General features: G+C 51.1%; 1 protein-coding gene across 2 annotated transcripts; it reads right to left on the bottom strand.

The window, feature by feature from the left end:
* Window positions 1-1,124: 1,124 nt before the first annotated feature.
* On the bottom strand, window positions 1,125-17,158 carry ST6GALNAC1 (ST6 N-acetylgalactosaminide alpha-2,6-sialyltransferase 1). Of its 2 annotated transcripts, none has more exons than XM_012453643.3 (9): window positions 16,815-17,152; window positions 5,763-6,435; window positions 4,573-4,741; window positions 4,211-4,382; window positions 3,249-3,387; window positions 2,921-3,024; window positions 2,667-2,756; window positions 2,482-2,581; window positions 1,125-2,196 (listed from the first exon to the last, which is right to left on the bottom strand). In XM_012453643.3, exons 1-9 carry the CDS (start codon window positions 16,943-16,945, stop codon window positions 1,993-1,995), a joined length of 1,782 nt encoding a protein of 593 aa, XP_012309066.2. In that variant the 5' UTR covers window positions 16,946-17,152; the 3' UTR covers window positions 1,125-1,992. The 2 variants fall into 2 exon arrangements, with proteins under 2 accessions (XP_012309066.2, XP_012309067.2); XM_012453644.3 differs by lacking the exon at window positions 1,125-2,196 and adding an exon at window positions 2,210-2,263 and having other exon boundaries at window positions 16,815-17,158.
* Window positions 17,159-18,509: the final 1,351 nt, after the last annotated feature.

Genomic DNA, 18,509 nt, shown 5'->3' with positions numbered 1-18,509 from the left:
AAGCCCGGCAACCTCCCGATGCCCTCCGGTCCCAGGGGCTCGGCGGCTCAGCTCAGCGTCCTCCGGCCTGTCCCGCCCAGGCCTGCAGCCCCGGGGGTGGCTGGGGCCTCGCGTCTTCGCCTCACTCTCCCCTGGCTGCCGGCACCTCTCTCAGCCCCGCACGCAGCTCGGTCCTTCAGGTTGAGGGGCAGAGGCTGGCGCCGCCCCCGGCCCACGCGCACGAGCTCCTCCTCTGGAGGGGCCCACGCGAAAGCACCTGCGGCAGCGGCGCCAATGGCCCTTCTTCCTAAGCGCACCTCCGATCAGGGCTCTGCCAGATCGGCTCTGTCCATCCCACGGTTGCGGTGGAGCGAAGCCACAGTGGCGGAGTTATGCACGTGGGTGGCGCTTCCTTCCGCCCGTGTGCAGAACTGAGCCAGGGGCGCCGCGGAGGACAGGGCGCCGAGATACCGCCACCTGCCGCCCGGAGCTGGCACTGCACCCTTTAGTGCCAAGCAAATCCCTGTCCCGTTGGTCCCCTCCCTCCCTGAGCATGAAGTCTAAAGGGAGGCTCCCCTCTCACCCTTCCACCTTCTTACCAAGGGCCCGTATTCTATCATTTCTTTTTATTTTTATTAGTTTTTGAGACGGAGTCTCGCTCTGTCGCCCAGGCTGGAGTGCAGTGGCGCAATCTCAGCTCACTGCAACCTCCATTTCCCAGGTTCAAGTGATTCTCCTGCCTCAGCCCCCTGAGTAGCTGGGATTGCAGGCGACTGCCCCTATGCCTGGCTAACCTTTGTATTTTTAGTAGAGACAGGGTTTCATCATGTTGGCCAGGCTGGTCTCGAACTCCTGGCCTCAAGTGATCTGCCTGCCTCGGCATCCCAAAGTGCTGGGATTACAGGCGTGAGCCACTGCGCTCGGCCACTTTATTCTATTTAGAATTGTTGGAGTTGTTCCGGCTCCAGAGTCCAAATCCTGCAGTTAGAGCTCAAAGGGTAAGGTGAACTGAAATGTCTTTGGCTTAGCTCAAATTCTCATTGTGGAGGTCTGAGAAAGGAAGGAGGTTAATGGCGAGAATAGAAGGATGAAAAGGACCACGTGCAAAACTGGCCACTGACCACAGAGTACGAACTCATTGCATCTTCACTGATGAAATTTGTTTGCATTTCCATGGGTAACAATCATTTGTATTATTACCAGTTTTCTACAACACGTAGAGCTGCCAAATAGCTTAAAGACAAGTATAGACCTTTCTAGAAGCAGATAACCCCTAGAAAGATTTTCTGGACAATCTGTAGTGAAGCTAAGTAAAACCTTCAAGATTTCACAACTGCAAACTGGATCTGGAATTTAAACCAGATCGATATGTTTCTGTACATCCAAGCTCTTTTCTCTGTATCAGGCAGCTTTTGGACTGGAAGAGTGCTTTTCAGCAGGAACTGTGGTATTGACCACTCATCACCCCATTTAGTTAAAAATCCCTGGTCTCGCCAGGTGCAGTGGCTCACGCCTGTAATCCCAGCACTTTTGGGAGGCCAAGGCTGGCAGATCATGAGGTCAGGAGTTCAAGACCAGCCTGACCAACATGTTAAAACCCTGTCTTTACTAAAAATAAAAAAATTAGCTGGGCATGGTGGCACACGCCTGTAATCCCAGCTACTCAGGAGGCTGAGGCAGGAGAATTGCTTGAACCTGGGAGGTAGAGGTTGCAGTGAGCCGAGATCACAGCACGCACTCGAGCCTGGGTCACAGAGTGAGACTTCGTCTCCAAACAAAAACAAAAACAAAAAAACCCTGGTCTCAGGAATCTCCACCAGGACCTGCAGCAACGTACTGAGGAACTTCAAAACCTCAATCAGCCATTTGCCATCTTGGGAGAGTCTTGTCCTGGATTCAAGCGTTGCCTCCGAATCCCTGCAGGGCCTGGAGTGTGGCCCAAGCCCTGGGAAATGGTCAGAGTCTCAAAATTCCCACTAGCGGGTGAGGAGACCACTGCAGCCCAGCCCCCCGTCAGTTCTTTGCTTTGGGAGTTCCGGGACCGGGACCGGGACGCTGGTACAGCCGGATTATCCCTTCATCGTGTAGCCGCTTCCAGACTTCTTTCTCCAACTTGAAGTCATGGTTTATGTAAAAGATCAGTCGTTTCCATGACTTATCATAGTAGTGATCAGAAAAGCGCTCATAGCCCTCGGTGATGAAGCCATAGGCACTCACCTACAGTAAGGCCGGAAGAGACAGGGCCTGTAGTTGCTGTTACCCAGGCTTCTTCTCATGGCTGATTCTGTGTGGAGGGTGGAGGTTCTTTTTCCTGGTTCCACCCTTAGGGGTCTGGGTTCGGGTCCCTGGATACCCACGCACCACGGCATGCACCCATACTCATGCCCACCGTCCGTCCCACCGGGGGGTGCACCCAGCCCATCACTGTCCCATGCTGCGCAGGCCCAGGAACAGCCCAGAGCGGCTTCTCCAGGGATTTCTGCAGCTGCGGTGGAGCCTTACCTGGTCACAGAGCTGCAGGGCCGTGAGCAGCAGGAGGGCCCCAGTGGTGGGGCGGTATATCCTCCAGTGGGCACCGTCCAGGGTCTTAGACCTCAGAAACCTGTGAAATGCCCAAACCCCCAACTGTCAGGAGACTACAAGGACAACAGGGACCTGGGCTGTGTGTCACGTGCTTCTGCTCTGACCTGTTCTTCATGTATCGGAGGAAGTCTGGGTGCAGCAACAGATATCTGTCCATTTGCAAGGCTTCCCGAAAAGCTTCCTGGGGCCTGTGCCTGCGGTGATGAAGGGGTCATCGAGAGTTCCCTTGCCTGGCCTGGTGTGAGCCAAGTCAGGCTCATGAGCATAGCTCAGGCTGTCCCCACCTGTCCAACCCTTTACAGCCACTCACGACATGGCTCAGCCTGGGATAAAAGGATGGCAGGAGGGCGGTGGGTACCTGAACCAGAAAAGGTTATTTGACATCAGCGTCTGATTCATAAGCAGCGCTTCCAGCCACTCATAGTCCCGGGTGCCTTCCAGGAAGTGCAAGTAGCGGATGTCCTGAGGACCAAGGACAGGGAGTGGTCCCACAGCGCAGCCTTCGGGACCCGGGTGGGGCGGCCCCGCTCTGACTTCACCTGCCCGCTTGCTCTCCTCTGGCTGGTCTGACTGTCCTCCCCACTCCTGCCTGATAGAAGGGGAGCCTGCAGGCTCCTCCCGCTCCTCACCTGTGTGCTCCCGCATCCAGAGTCTGGGCATGGCCAGGCCCCTCCCTCTTTGCTCACCTTCCCAAGAGGCACATTCTTGAAGCCCTGATTGCCCAATGCAAGAATCGACAGGGTCAAGGAGAAGGCGGTGAAGCCGTAGAAGGATGTCCGAGTCCCCACGTCCTGTTCGTAGCCTTTAATGAGAGCTCCGCTCAGTCTGTAGAGAGACAAAATCAGACCGGATAGGTGAGCAGAGGAAGGAGATTTGTGTAGGTGGGTGGGAAAGGAAGGGGAAATGGGGGAGGCAGCAGTTCTGTGCTGCAATTCTCTGGAGAGCCCAGGAATTCCACCTTCCAGACGCAGGCGTGGAATACGCTGTGGGTGTCTTGGAAGAGTCCACGTCTGCAGGAGGCAGACAGGAGAGGGGCAGGAGAGGGGGAGGAGAGGGCAGGAGAGGGGCAGGAGAGGGGGAGGAGAGGGCAGGAGAGGGGGAGGAGAGGGCAGGAGAGGGGGAGGAGAGGGCAGGAGAGGGGCAGGAGAGGGGGAGGAGAGGGCAGGAGAGGGGCAGGAGAGGGGGAGGAGAGGGCAGGAGAGGGGCAGGAGAGGGGGAGGAGAGGGCAGGAGAGGGGCAGGAGGGGGCAGGAGAGGGACAGGAGAGGGGGAGGAGAGGGCAGGAGAGGGGCAGGAGAGGGGCAGGAGAGGGGCAGGAGAGGGCAGGAGAGGGACAGGAGAGGAGCAGGAGAGGGGCAGGAGAGGGGCAGGAGAGGGGCAGGAGAGGGGCAGGAGGGGGCAGGAGAGGGACAGGAGAGGGGGAGGAGAGGGCAGGAGAGGGGCAGGAGAGGGGGAGGAGAGGGGGAGGAGAGGGCAGGAGAGGGGCAGGAGGGGGCAGGAGAGGACAGGAGAGGGGCAGGAGAGGGGCAGGAGAGGGACAGGAGAGGGACAGGAGAGGGGCAGGAGAGGGACAGGAGAGGGGCAGGAGAGGGACAGGAGAGGGCAGGAGAGGGCAGGAGAGGGCAGGACAGCTGGGTGGGACAGCTTACCGGAACACGTGGTCATGACTGTCTATCTCCTGGCCCATGCGGGAGTTGTTCAGGATGCCCCCATTGCCCACCACGGCACAGGTGATGCACCGGACGTTCCCAGGAGGGAGGCTGGCCAGGAGCAGCTGCTGCTGGGGCACTGGAGGGAAGCGTGTCACCACCTTCTGCACCACTGGAACAAGGCGGGGCTCCATTCAGAGCCCTGGGAGGGACGGGAGTCCGACCCATTATTCCTCCCAGGTCTGGCAAACCCCAGGGAAGAGGCAGAGCAGAAGCCAGCTGCCCTCTGCCCTCTGCCCTCTGTCCCCGCTCTCTGCCCTGGCCTACTGCGCACCCACACCTCCCCTGGGGTAAGGACTTACAGGAGTAGTTGAGCTCCATGAAGCCAAAGGGTGGTGCAAAGTGTTCCAGGCGGTCCCACTCGCTCTGGTTGAAGTGTCTCGAGTCCAGGAAGAGAGTGAGGTTGGGCAGAAAGAGTTTCTGGAGCCACGGCGACTTGGAGGCTTTGATCTTCACGGAGTCAGGGCAGGTCTATATGCAGGAGGACGAGGTCAGGAAGGGCGAGGCCCAGAAAGGCCATCGGCAGGGGCTGCGCCGCGGGAACAAGGGCTGGGCCCCGCAGTGTGGAAGCCGCGGCTCTGAGACTTCTTCCGTCCTATTCTCAGGGTCTGCTCACCCTCCCCTCCGCATCGTCTGGGCTCCTCGAGGTCCTGAGGGTTCTGGGAAATGGGTGTTCTCGGCTGTCAAGGCAAATGCCCCTTTGTACGCGTGAGAGGAACCACAACCTGGGACTGTGGCATGTGTCCAGTGAGCTGTCACTGCTGTGGTTGCAGTCATATGTGGATAAACGTGCATTTCCCTCCCTCCCTTCCTGCCTTCCTTCTGCCCAGGCTGGAGTGCAGTGGTGCCATCATAGCTCATTTTAACCTCAAGTGCTCCTCCCGCCTCAGCCTCCTGAGTAGCCGGGACTACAGGCGTGTGCCACTATACCCAGCAACATACGGATACTGCCGCTCTGTGCGAGGGCAGATGAGAAGGACCATGTGAGTGGGTGTGGTTAAGCCAGCGTTTCCTTAGGGTTGGAAGAGAGTGGAGGCCGTGGAACTGACTTTGCAGGGAAGACGAGGCATTCCTGGAGGACAGAGCTGGGAGTGAGGTGGGGTGTTCTTGTCTGTGAGTTCCTCCCCTGCAGCCCCCACCAGAGGATGGGGGTTCAGGGGCCAAGCCGGGAGGAGATCACACTCTCTCACCCCAGATGGAGGGCCTCCAGGCCTCAGGGGCTCCAGGGCAGGCCCCCTCTCACCCACCCCTCTTATGCCATTCACACCAGGGGCCGGGGCCTGCCTGCTCCTCGTCCCCCATCGTGGCCATCATTGGAAGGATGGGTGGGGCAGAGTCGTGTGGGGCTGAGCTGTGCCCAAGATGAGCTTGGGGCAGGACAAGACAAAGTCCAGAAGCAGAGCCCAGGAGGTGAGGAGAGGGTGGGCTGGGCTGTGTCTAGAGGGGCTTCAGAGCTGGGAGCCGGAGGAAAGGGGTGGTGGCAAAAACTCACCGTCTGGAGGCCGCCTATTTCGAAGCTGTATTTTTCCTCAAAATCCCACCGAGGCTCAGACTTGAAGTTGGCGGCTTTCAGTCTTAGGATTCTCTGTGTCGTGGGGCTCTGGAAGGGGGCAGGGGGTGGGGTGGCCTGAGCTTTCTTCTCCTTGGGTGGGATGACTGCTGTGGTCACTCCTTTCTGTCTTGTCCTCGTGGGCACTGCCCCTGTGGGGGCCAGCATTCTGTGCCAGCTTTTGGGAGCGGTGGCCGCTGCTTCGCCCTGGTGCTTCACCGACACTGTCTTGGTGGCCGTCAGCTTCCCGGCCTGGCCCCCATCTCCTCGGGTCATCTTTGTTTCCTGGCTCTTCCATGATTGTGCCGCTGTCCCCGCGTCTTGCCCCGTGGGTGACTGTGTGTTCACCATGGTTTTCTCTTTTTCTAGGCTCTTCCATGCTGCCCTCTGTGCTGCTCCGGGTGCCTTGCCCTGCTCTTCCAGCGGTGCCTGGTCGGCCTCCGTTCTTCCCTGTCTGGCGCTGTGGGCCCTGGGCTGGGTGTGTGTGCTGAGGGTACTGTGCTCTGGCTCTGGCTCTGCAGAGACAGTCGCCCTCCTTGCTCTCGTGGGTGCCTGGGACTTAGGCTTTTGCAGGGACTGTGGAGACCTCACTTTAATGTTCTCTGGGCCTCGATGCCTAGGGACAGAGATAACTTTGATGAAGGCTGAAGACTGTGGAAACAGCTCAGAAGCACAAGTAGTTTTTTATTTTGTTTTGAGACAGAGTCTTGCTCTGTCACCCAGGCTGGAGTGCAGTGGCACAATCTCGGCTCACTGCAACCTCCTCCTCCTTCTGGCTTCAAGCGATTCTCCTGCCTCAGTCTCTTGAGTAGCTAGAATTACAGGCACCTGCCACCACACCTGGCTAATTTTTGTATTTTCAGTAGAGATGGAGTTTCACCATGTTGGCCAGGCTGGTCTTGAACTCCTGGCCTCAAGTGATCCGCCTACCTTGGCTTCCCAAAGTGTTGAGATTATAGGCGTGAGCCACCACCCCCGGCCCAGTAGTGTTTATTATTGTCCCCCAGGCAGACTTCCAACTAGTCCCCATAGGAGAGGGAGGGAAGGGGTGTCACCACCACTACCAAAAGTCACATCACGTCCTTTACCTGTCGGTCTGCAAACTTACCTCTGACCAGTAAGCAACCTTGGCAATAGCCAGGAGCCTGAGGAGCTGGAAAAGGATGCTAAAAAGACCGGAGCTGAAATGTTTCCCAGCACTGCCCCCCCAGTCCCTGTGCTTGCTCCTGGGCCCCCAGGGTACAGCCATTTGAGGCTGTGGCTTCCAAGAATGAGCTTGTGTGACCTGGTCCTGCCACCTGATATCTGCGTGGTTCAGCTGCCCTTCCTGTTGCCATTGTTGGAAGCATAGGTAACCAAAGTTACCTCATTCACAAGGAAGTGGGGCAAGCACATTGACGTCAGGACGAGAGCTGCCAGCCTGGATTCAAACAGGATCACGAGTCAAACTCTGCTTAAAAATTTACTCTTGGCCAGGCACAACGGCTCACATCTGTAACCCCAGCACTTTGGGAGGCTGAGGCTCAGGGGATCCGCCCGCCTCAGCAGTTCGAGACCAGCCTGGACAACATGGCAAAAGCCCCATCGGTACAAAAGTCCCGGCTACTCAGGAAGCTGAGGCAGAATATCGCTTGAGCCCAGGAGTGGGAGGGCGCAGTGAACTGAGATGGAGCCACTGTGCTCCAGCCTGGGCCGGAGATCGAGACCCTGTCTCAAACACAGCAGCAGCAAAAACAAAGACCCACCTAACTCTCACTAGTTGGCATGGCTAGGGAAAAAATACATGACTCAAATATTTGTTGAGAGGCCACTCTATTTGCCACATCTCACGTGAGAGGCCAGAGGTCACAAGTGAAAGCCATGTTTTCCAGCCATAAGCAAGAACAACTCTAGTGAGAGGCAGTCAGAAAAAGGAGTCCTGCTGCCTGGAGAGTGTGTGAGCTCGTTGGGAGCAGGAAGGAAGGGCTCTGACAGCCACGTTGGAAGTGAGGAAGGGTTCCCAGAGGAGCTTCCCTGCCAAGAGGATTAGGTTGCAGGGGGTTGGGGAGGTGGTTTCAGTCCTGGAAACATAAAATGCATGGTGCCTTGAGACTGTTGGTCAATTACAAAACCCTGAGTGTGGGACAGGAGGTGTTCCCAGACGGGTGGGCAAGGCTGGATTACGATCTGCATCACAGGTCAGATTGTGGAGTTTAGAGTTTATCATTTGTCCACCTGTTCAAGAGGAGCTATTGAAGAATTTCCAGTAGGAGTGGTGGCGGCGGGTGGCGGCAGAAGGAAGGGAGCGGCCATGGGCGGGGGTCACAATCTGATTTCCATCCTATAATGCTTTTTCTAGCAGTAGTACTAATAAAAGATAAATTCATTCATGCCCGTAATGAATGAGCCCAGCAGTTCAAGACCAGCCTGGGCAACATGGCAAAACCCTGTCTCTACAAAAATTTGTTGGATAAGATACTCTTCCATATGTCCTGTGTACATATCTCAGATCCGATTTTGCTTTTGTGTGAATCTATTTTCTGGATGGGTGCAGTGCCTCATGCCTGTCATCCCAGCACTTTGGGAGCCCAAGGCAGGTGGATCACCTGAGGTCAGGAGTTCGAGACCAGCCTGGCCAACATGGTGAAACCCCGTCTCTACTAGAAATACAAAAATTAGCTGAGTGTGGTGGCTGGCATCCTACAATGTTTACTAAACGTCTATTCTGTGCAGTGTGCTCCAGGAATACAACTTGAATAAGGCACAGGCCTTGGACCTATGTAATACACAATTATTGTTATTCAAGACAGGAAACAAAGGTCTGTGATCACTGGAGGAGGGCAGGGCTGGCCCAAGGCAATATGGGAAGCAGGCAGATTACCTCTGCTAGCCATTCCTCCATTAGGCCTCCTAGCCTGAGTTGCAGTTGACCCTGGCTAGTATTTCCAGCCTTTCTCAGCCTCAAAGAAACACATTTACTCCGGGTTTCGAGCGGGGGCACTCTCTATTCTGACCTTGAAACTGAACAAAAACTACATTTCCCCAGGGTATTAGGAAAGGGCTGACAGCTGACAGTTCTTCCTCCTTACCTCCCAGGGATCCATCCTTCCTCCTTGAAACATACACCTTCTTGTTTTGTTTTGTTTTGAGACGGAGTCTCGCTCTGTCACCCAGGCTGGAGTGCAGTGGTGTAATCTCAGCTCACTGCAGCTTCCGCCCCCCGCCGAGGTTCAAGCTATTCTCCTGCCTCAGCCTCCTGAGTAGCTGGGATTACAGACACCTGCCACCACGCCCAGCTAACTTTTGTATTTTTAGTAGAGACGGGGTTTCACCATATTGGCCAGGCTGGACTTGAATTCCTGACCTTGTGATCCACTGCCTCAGCCTGCCAAAGTGCTGGGATTACAGGCGTGAGCCACCGCGCCTGGCCTCTTCCTCTCTTTCTTTCCTTCTCTGCAGACAGGCCTCCTCTGCTCTCCAGCCCACAGGCTGGTGGAAGATGGCCACCCCATAACACCTGTGCTGGAGACCGTGGACTCTCTTTGCTCCCAATTTTTTATTCTTGCAGAAGACTGTGGCCCACTTGGGTCCTATCTCCATCCTTTTCCAGGGGTCTGGGTCGCATACTATGTGACATCCTGGGGCCCACTCTGTGCATGGGAGGAGGACGGTTTCAAGAGGAAGAGGGGGTTACTGGTTCATGAACTGGGAAGACACCCCCAAAGTATCCATTTTGAAAGAATGGATACTTTTTCACAGCGGCAGAGTGAAAAACCTGAGTTAGTGAACATATTCTTGATCAATTCATTCCACATTTGCTTAGGAGAAGGTCTGAGTGCTGTGCAGGTAGGTATGAGGCTCATGCTCCCCGTGGTCCGACTACTCAGTGTAAGCTCCAAGCTGGCCTAGGCCATTGAGCAAAATCCAAGCTGTGCAGTCGGTTTAACAGGCGGCTCTTGTTACCTAGCAAAGCTTCTTGGCGAAATCACCCCGAACTCCACTTCCCAACCCCCAACCTCAAGAAACCGATGGAAACTTCCCTTCCAGGTGTGGTGGTAAACGCCTGTAATCCGAGCTACTCAGGAGACTGAGGCAGGAAAATTGCTTGAGCCTGGGAGGTGGAGGTTGCAGTGAGCAGAGATCGTGCCATGACACTACAGTCTGGGCAGTAAAGAGAGACTCTGTCTCAAAGCAACAACAAACCGAGTAACTGAGACACCTTATGGAAAGTTCCATGAGAATTTCAAAACACAATGCAATGTTTATTCTGCAATATTCATTGAGAAGCTGTGACATGTCAGGCATTCAGAGGTATCTGGTAGGGATTAAAGATAAAAAAGCGATCGTCAGTGGTTTTAAGAAGCTCACAGTCTATAAGAGAGACACACATAAGTAGCTGCCTTAAAGTGTCATCGGTGTGATCATGTGAGTCATATGTATGAGAGGCAGTGGTGACACCCTAGTAGGACAGTTTTGCTTGGGGGATACTTTGGTATGGAGGGGTTACCTAACCTGGGTCTTTTTTTCCCTGAGTCTTCAGAAGTGAACTTTTATGAATTGTTTTTCTTTTTATGAAAGCAATGTGGCCGGGCGCAGTGGTTCACGTCTGTAATCCCAGCACTTTGGGAGGCTGAGGCGAGTGGATCACGAGGTCAGGAGTTCAAAACCAGTCTGGCCAATATGGTGAAACCTGTCTCTACTAAAAATACAAAAATAGCTGGGAGTGGTGACACGTGCCTGTAGTCCCAGCTACTCGGGAGGCTGAGGCAGAAGAATCACTTGAACCTGGGAGATGGAGGTTGCAGTGAGCCAAGATCACACCACTGCACTCCAGCCTGGGCGATAGAGCCAGACTCCATCTCAAAAAAAAAAAAAGAAAAAAAAAGAAAAGCAATGTGTGCTGATTAAGAAAAAGCAGAAAATACCTTCAAACATGAAAGGATAGCAACCTCCCATTATCCCAGTCCCTTCAAAGAATCTACTGTTAGCACCTCAGGGCATAAACAGCCAGCTCCCTTTCTACTCCTGCCATGCTTCTGAATGTAATTACATACTATCTTGAAATGTTATTTAATTGTTTTCCTCTCCATCTTGTGCCCCTAGCAGTTAAGATTTGGTTCCATGTTCAAGATGTAGTGTGAAACAGATCAATCTTGGAGAAGTTATGAGGGGAAAAGACTTTACTTTTTTTTTTTTTAGACAGAGTCTCAATCTGTCACCAGGCTGGAGTGTGGTGGCATGATCTCAGCTCACTGCAACCTCCACCTCCTGGGTTCAAGCAATTCTCCTGCCTCAGCCTCCCGAGTAGCTGGAATTACAGGCATGTGCCACCACACCCAGCTCATTTTTGTATTTTTAGTAGAGACCAGGTTTCACCAGGTTGGCCAGGATGGTCTCAATCTCCTGACCTCGTGATCCGCTCGCCTCGGCCTCCCAAAGTGCCGGGAATACAGGCGTGAGCCACCGCGCCGGCCTCGTAAAACTGTCCGGAAGTTCTTCTCCTGCACTCCTCCCACCATCCTATTTGTTGCCAAGTCCAGCTGATCTGACTTCTTCTCAGTCCTTTCGTCCGATTCACATGTCCTTGCCACGGTCTCATTGACGCTATCCTACACCATTGCAATGGCCTCTAAATCCCCTCTAAAACCACATCCCCCATATCATCCGTCCTGTAATCTATTGACAGAGTACTCTGCATAAATCATGAATTTAATCAAGTTAACTCCTGTATTCTAAAGTTTTTGATAGCCATTGAATAAAGTTTAAACATTTCGGCATGTTTTTTGTTTGTTTATTTTATTTTATTTATTTATTATTACTGTTTTTCCTTTGGCATGTTTTTTAAGGTGACAAATTCATTCTTTCATCAACAAGCATTTATAAAGCACCTCCACTGGGTCCAGGGCCTTCCTGTTCAAAGCCCTGAGGAAACACAGACAAATATGACCTGCCGGCCGGGCGCGGTGGCTCACGCCTGTAATCCCAGAGCTTTGGGAGACTGAGGGGGGCGGATCACTTGAGGCCAAAAGTTCGAGACCAGACTGGCCAACATGGTGAAACCCTGTCTCCACTAAAAATACAAAAATTAGCCGGACGTGGTGGCGCGCATCTGTAGTCCCAGCTACTCTGGAGGCTGAGGCAGGAGAATTGCTTGAACACGGGAGGTAGAGGTTGCAGTGAGCCAAGATTGAGCCACTGCACTCCAGCCTTGGTGACAAAGCAAAGACTCCATCTTGGAAAATTAATAAATAGCCAGGCGCAGTGGCTCACGCCTGTAATCCCAGCACCTTGGGAGGCCGAGGTGGGTGGATCACAAGGTCAGGAGTTTGAGACCAGCTTGGCCAACATAGTGAAACCCTGTTTTTACTAAAAATACAAAAATTAGCTGGGCGTGGTGCCAGGTACCTGTAATCCCAGCTATTAGGGAGGCTGAGATAGGAAAACCACTTGAACCCAGGAGGCAGAGGTTGCAGTGAGCCCAGGTCACACCACTGCACTCCAGCCTGGACAAAAGCAAGACTTCATCTCAAAAAAAAATTTAAAAAATAAAAAAATAAAAGAAAAGAAATTACATAATTCTTGTAATTTCACAAATTCATATAATTGCATGATAGACACACACATACGCTAGGTGCTCTACCTGGCTCTAAGCTCTTCTATTCCCCAACCCAGCCAGCCCGGAGCTCAGACTCTGGCCTGATAGGGGTGGGAGATGTGGGGGTGAGATGAGGGGGAGATTGGGGGAGCTGGAGAGAGGGGGGCAACAAGAGTCATAGTCAGGCACCGAGAAAACGCCCTCTTTTTTTTTTTTTTTGACAGAGTCTTGCTCTGTTGCCAGGCACCAGGCTGGAGTTCAGTGACACAATCTTGGCTCACTGCAACCTCCGCCTCCCGGGTTCAAGCAATTCTCCTGCCTCAGCCTCCCGAGTAGCTGGGACTACAGGCGCACGCCACCACACCCAGCTAATTTTTGTATTTTTAGTAGAGATGGGATTTCACCATGTTGGCCAGGATGGTCTCCATCTCTTGACCTGGTGATCCGCCCGCCTCGGCCTCCCAAAGTGCTGGGATTACAGTCTTGAGCCACTGCGCCCGGCTACTCCCCCTCTTTTTTCAAGCCCTAACACCTCTGGTATTTTTACTTCAGTGAGCTCCTGTCGTGGACGGTGGGGCCGGGAGTCCCTGCCTGCCCTGAGGTTCATTCAGCTTCTGTCTGATGTCAGGGGCCCCTGCTGACTTGGTGGTCTCTGCACATTAGTAAATGTGATTCTCTGGGGAGGGTTTCTCCTTCACACCGAGAATCCCCACAGGAGGGTCCTTTCTAGGTCACGTCTCCCACTGCCCCCTGCGACATTTAGTGACCCCAAACACTGTTCTGGAGTGAGAGCCCCATTATTGCTCAGCAGGTGACTGGGCAGTTGAGGGGTCTGCTTCCTGCTCTCCCATCAGGAAGTGCTGAACTTCCTTCCACTGCCTCTGGGCTGTGAAGACCTGGGAGGGGCCGGGCGGTTCTGTCCCTTCCCAGGTACATTACATCATGGGCAGTTCCAACAACTTTCTGCCTTCAGAAATCTCTAGACCAGAACCAGACGCCACTCTACTTACAGCTGCCCCTTAACTCCAGGGCATGTGGCATCTGCTGAGGTGGCCAGGCCCGGTCACTGTGAGTGATTCTCGGGCAGTGCACTCCCACCCCAAGACATGGCTCCGGGAGAACTCCAGTCCCCTGAGCTTCCCTCCTCCCCTGTCTTCTTAGCTAAGCTAGGTTGAGTTAGGTTTTTGTCAGTTGCAATCTAGAGTTCCAACAAATATAAACCTATATTCACATCATACACAAAAGGAAATTGCTGATGGATTCTTACTAAGCTTAAAGAACAGAAGTACAGACGTATTAGTAGAAAGTGTAGAAGAAAATATATATAATGTTGGGGGTGGGACTGACCTTCCTAAAAATCTCGCAAAGTCCAGTGACCATAAAGGGAAAGATAGACACATTTTATTGATGTAACAATTACTTCCGTATAACATATCACAAACAATGAAATAAAACCAAACAAATATCAGGCTGAAGAAGACATTCGAAGTATTGTAATACGTGATAGAAAGGTTAATATCCCTAATACACAAAAAGCTCCTATAAGTATGAAAAAGATAAATAATAAAAAAGAAGAAAGATATGAACAGGTTATTCATAGAAAAATACAAATGACTGATAAAGTTAAGATCCTCAAACTCACAGTGATCTGAGAAATGCAAATTAAAAAGAGAAACACTTTCACTTATCAGCTGATTAAACCTTAAAAACCTTAATGAAAGCCAGTGTGCTCATAGGAGGTGAAGAAAGTTAACTCTCACACCTGTTGGTGTGGCACTTTGAGAGAACAATTCAATGGTGTCCATTGACATTTCATGTAAACATATCCGTCGTCTTGGCAATTCCACTTCAAGAAATCTACCCAGACATCCCTTATGCAAGTGGTCAAAGGTAGGTGAGAAACTTGATAGGGATTGGTTAAGTACAGGGTGACTACTCTGTGGAATGCTAAGCAACTGTTGAAAGAAGGGAGGTGACCGGAATGTCCCGACATGGAATGATGCCCATGATATAGTATGACTTACAAGGTCAACCTGTGGGACAATACGTAGCATGAGACACATATATATGTATATATACAGCTCTCTTGTGCATATCTATGTATATCTATATGATATGTATGTATGAATATATCCAGATCTCTATATATGATATATATCTATATATACATGTATCTCTCACTAATATTGAGATATATTTTAAATATAAATGTATACATATATCTCTCATGCTACTTAACATATAGTATATATATCAGTATATAGTGTATATATCGTGTATATATATATGTATGTATATATCTATATACTATATATATAAATATCTATATCTCCATCTATCTATCCATCTATCTGCCTATATATCTAGCTGTCTATCTATTTATCTACCTATCTGCCTATCTATCTATATGCCTATCTATCTATCTGCCTATCTTTGTATCTATCTGCCTATCTTTCTATCTATCTGCCTATCTATCTATCTATCTGCCTATCTACCTGCCTATCCTATCTATCTGCCTATCTGTCTATCTATCTGCCTATCTACCTGCCTATCTATCTATTTATCTATCTATCTGCCTATCTTTCTATCTTTCTATCTATCTATCTATCTATCTATCTGCCTGTCTATCTGCCTATCTTTGTATCTATCTGTCTATCTATGTATCTATCTATCTGCCTATCTATCTATCTAATCTATGTATCTATCTATGTATCTATGTATCTATCTATCTGTCTACTTGCCTATCTATCTGTCCATCTATCTGCCTATCTTTGTATCTATCTATCTATCTATCTGCCCATCTTTGTATCTATCTATGTATCTATCTATGTATCTATCTATCTATCTACCTACCTATCTACCTGCCTATCTATCTATCTATCTATCTACCTACCTATCTACCTGCCTATCTATCTATCTATCTATCTATCTATCTATCTATCTATCTATCTATCTATCTATCTAATCTATGTATCTATCTATGTATCTATGTATCTATCTATCTATCTACCTGCCTATTTATCTATTTATCTATCTGTCTATCTGCCTATCTTTGTATCTATCTATCTATCTATCTATCTGCCTGTCTATCTACCTATCTACCTGCCTATCTACCTATCTACCTGCCTATCTCTCTCTCTCTCTCTATATATATATATATATATATCTGTCTATCTATCTATCTGCCTGCCTGCCTATCTATCTATCTATCTGGCTTGTATAGCATAAAGGTAATGAGCACAGGCTATGGGTTTGAATCCTGGCCCTGCCACATACTAGGAGGGTGATCTTGGGAGACTCATTTCAGTTCTCTGTGTCTCAGTGTCCTCCTAATAATGAGAATTAGTGAGTTAACATACATCAAGCATTTAGAATAGGGGCTGGCACATAGTAAACGCTATAGCAGCGTTAGCTACATAATAATAGAATTCCGTGTGCCCTCAAGTATCAAGAGCGCTCACTTTGAAGAGTGCATAGAGGTGGAGACCTGTATTTTCTTTGTAACTCTGTGAGAACCTGCATTACTTTCAACGTTTAAGAACAGTGAAATGAAATTACTGGCTGGGCACGGTGGCTCACTTTGGGAGGCCAAGGTGGGTGGATCATTTGAGGTCAGGAGTTCAAGAACAGCCTGGCCAACATGGTGAAACCCCATCTCTACTAAAAATACAAAAATTAGCCAGGTCTGGTGGTGTGTGCCTGTAATCCCAGCTACTCACGAGGCTAAGGCAGGAGGATTGCTTGAACCTGGGAGATGGAGGTTGCAGTGAGCCGAGATTATGCCACTGCGCTCCAGCCTGGGCGACAGAGTGAGACTCCATCCCGAACAAAAAGAAAAGGGCCTCTCACTGCTGGAGATGTGTGTATTTTCTAAGAAAAATGGTCTAGAAGGTCTTTTTGAAGGATTAACTTGGCGTCCACAATTGAAACTGCCTCCCTAAGAGGGAGGCCCTCCATTTTACTGACAAACTTAGGGTGGATCCGGGTCTGAACAAGTGGAACACACAGGATGGCTCTTCGGATTCAGGACATAGAGAACGGCATGTAAGAACTAACCCAAAGCTGCTGTCATTACTCACATTCCCTGAGGGGAAAGCAGGCATGTCTTCTGTCTGCACTCTGCAGACCTAACCCATCAGTTTGCAAACTCCTGTACACGTCCCACGGTATCTGGACACGGACGTCCCACAGTATCTGGACACGGACATCCCATGGCCTCCTGGCTCCCCACTGCCACCGCTTCTGTTCCCTGCAAGTCTTCCCATTAGCCTTTCTTCCCAGTGCTTCTTGAGAACATTCCTGACCCTGACACTCCCACGTGGACACAGGTGGCTCAGGCTTCCCCAGTCCTCCCCGCACTACCAGTTTTCAGTTTCCTCTAATGAATGAAACCAGAGGAGTGGAAAGGGTGAGAATCTTACCTGGAAGGCTTTGTGTTAGGTTCCTTAATAAAGGAGGGCAAGGCGAAGAGAAAGACGACCAGGACAGCCAGGAGCAAGGACCACTGGATGCCTTGCCTCAGGTGGCTGCATCTCCACCGGCAGAACCTCATGGTGGTGGGCCGGGCTCTAGAGGCAGGTTCTGCATGTCCTGGGGCCTTGATGTGGGCAGCAGGGAGACTCACCGCTCGGGTTTGCCGGCGGGAAGTGCACACCTTTTGTGCTAACAATGAGCCACTCCAGCGAGTGCTGAGTTTATCAGTCTCTGCCAGGGGAGGAGGATCCGCCTTCACTGCTTTATGAAGGCTTATAGGCTGGCATGGCTTGAAGGAAGGGAAACTCCTGTTGTTCAAACACTTTCATTTTTCTTTCCTTTGTCTCTGAAGCCAATATCTGAATGTCAAGCTTTATGAGAAATATAACCATATTATATGCAATCTCGGTAAGGTTACTTAACCCATCTGCCTCCATATACATGGAAGAAGCAGCTGTCTACCTTGGGGGATTATCGTGAAGACACCACGTTCAACACTTCAGCTCAACCTTCCCTCCTTCTCATCTGAAATCGAGACCGTTATAACAATGACCAGCACGTAGGAGGGCTCACTCTGAGCGGGGCACTGGGGAGTCTTCGCAGGCACTTGTGGAACCCTCACAGCCACTCTAGGGGCTGGGTACTGTCATCAGCCCCATGCTGCAGTGGAGGAAACTGCCTCCAAGACCAAGCTGCCAGCCCAAAATCACGCGGTCAGCCACTGGCTTGGGGGTCCAGACCCAACGGACCTAGAGATTCCTTTTTTTTTTTTTTTTTTTTGAGAAATAGAGATGGGTCTCAGTGTGTTGTTTAGGCTGGTCTCAAACTCCTGAACCTAAGTGACCCTCCCACCTCAGCCTCCCAAAGTGCTGGGATCACAGGCATTGGCCACCACGCCCGGCCACCATCCTGGCCACCACGCCCGGCCACCATCCTGGCCACCACACCGGCCACCACACCGGCCACCATCCTGGCCACCACGCCCGGCCACCATCCTGGCCACCACGCCCGGCCACCATCCTGGCCACCACACCGGCCACCACACCGGCCACCACGCCCGGCCGTGATTTTCTTGTTGTTGTCGTCCCAGGTTTATTGAAAATAATACGGCATTGCAGAAAAGATTCAAACAGGTCCCCGAGGCGTTTTGAAATTCATCCCAACTGTAGGCTGAGTGACCATGATTGCATTCTCACCCACGGCTTAGTAGCACCTTGGAGAAATTATTCGCTCGACCTTGATTAAAGCAATGCAAAACAAAAAAAGTACTCTTCAGAGGAAAAATATCGAGACCATTTGTAGAAAACTTCAAAAATTCAGAGAAGCAGCCCTCCGTAAAGTACTGTGAGTTAGTAATTTTATAAAAATATTGTGTCCAGGGTGTTGAACTGTGGGAAGGGTTTTGGGACCTGCGCTCGCTGTTCTCACCTGACAGTGTGCGTTTCTCCCAATGCATTGCTTTCGGTTCTGTACTGAAATGGTGAAAGCTCTTGACCTTCACCCATGGCATGGACTGGTAAATAATTAAACCACCTTCCTCAAGGAAGACGAAAAAGGCAGGAACGTACGTCTGAACAGCTGAGAGTAATACAGACGACTGCTGGTTTCCTTTATCCCCTACCATACACTGTAAGTCAGCACTA

Source organism: Aotus nancymaae, unplaced genomic scaffold (assembly GCF_030222135.1).
Source record: "Aotus nancymaae isolate 86718 unplaced genomic scaffold, 86718_ANA_hifiasm-v0.15.2.pri h1tg000089l, whole genome shotgun sequence".
Classification (NCBI taxonomy): Eukaryota; Metazoa; Chordata; class Mammalia; order Primates; family Aotidae; genus Aotus; species Aotus nancymaae.
The sequence above is the reverse complement of the archived record's forward strand: the minus strand, read 5'-3'. Positions and strand labels throughout refer to the sequence as shown.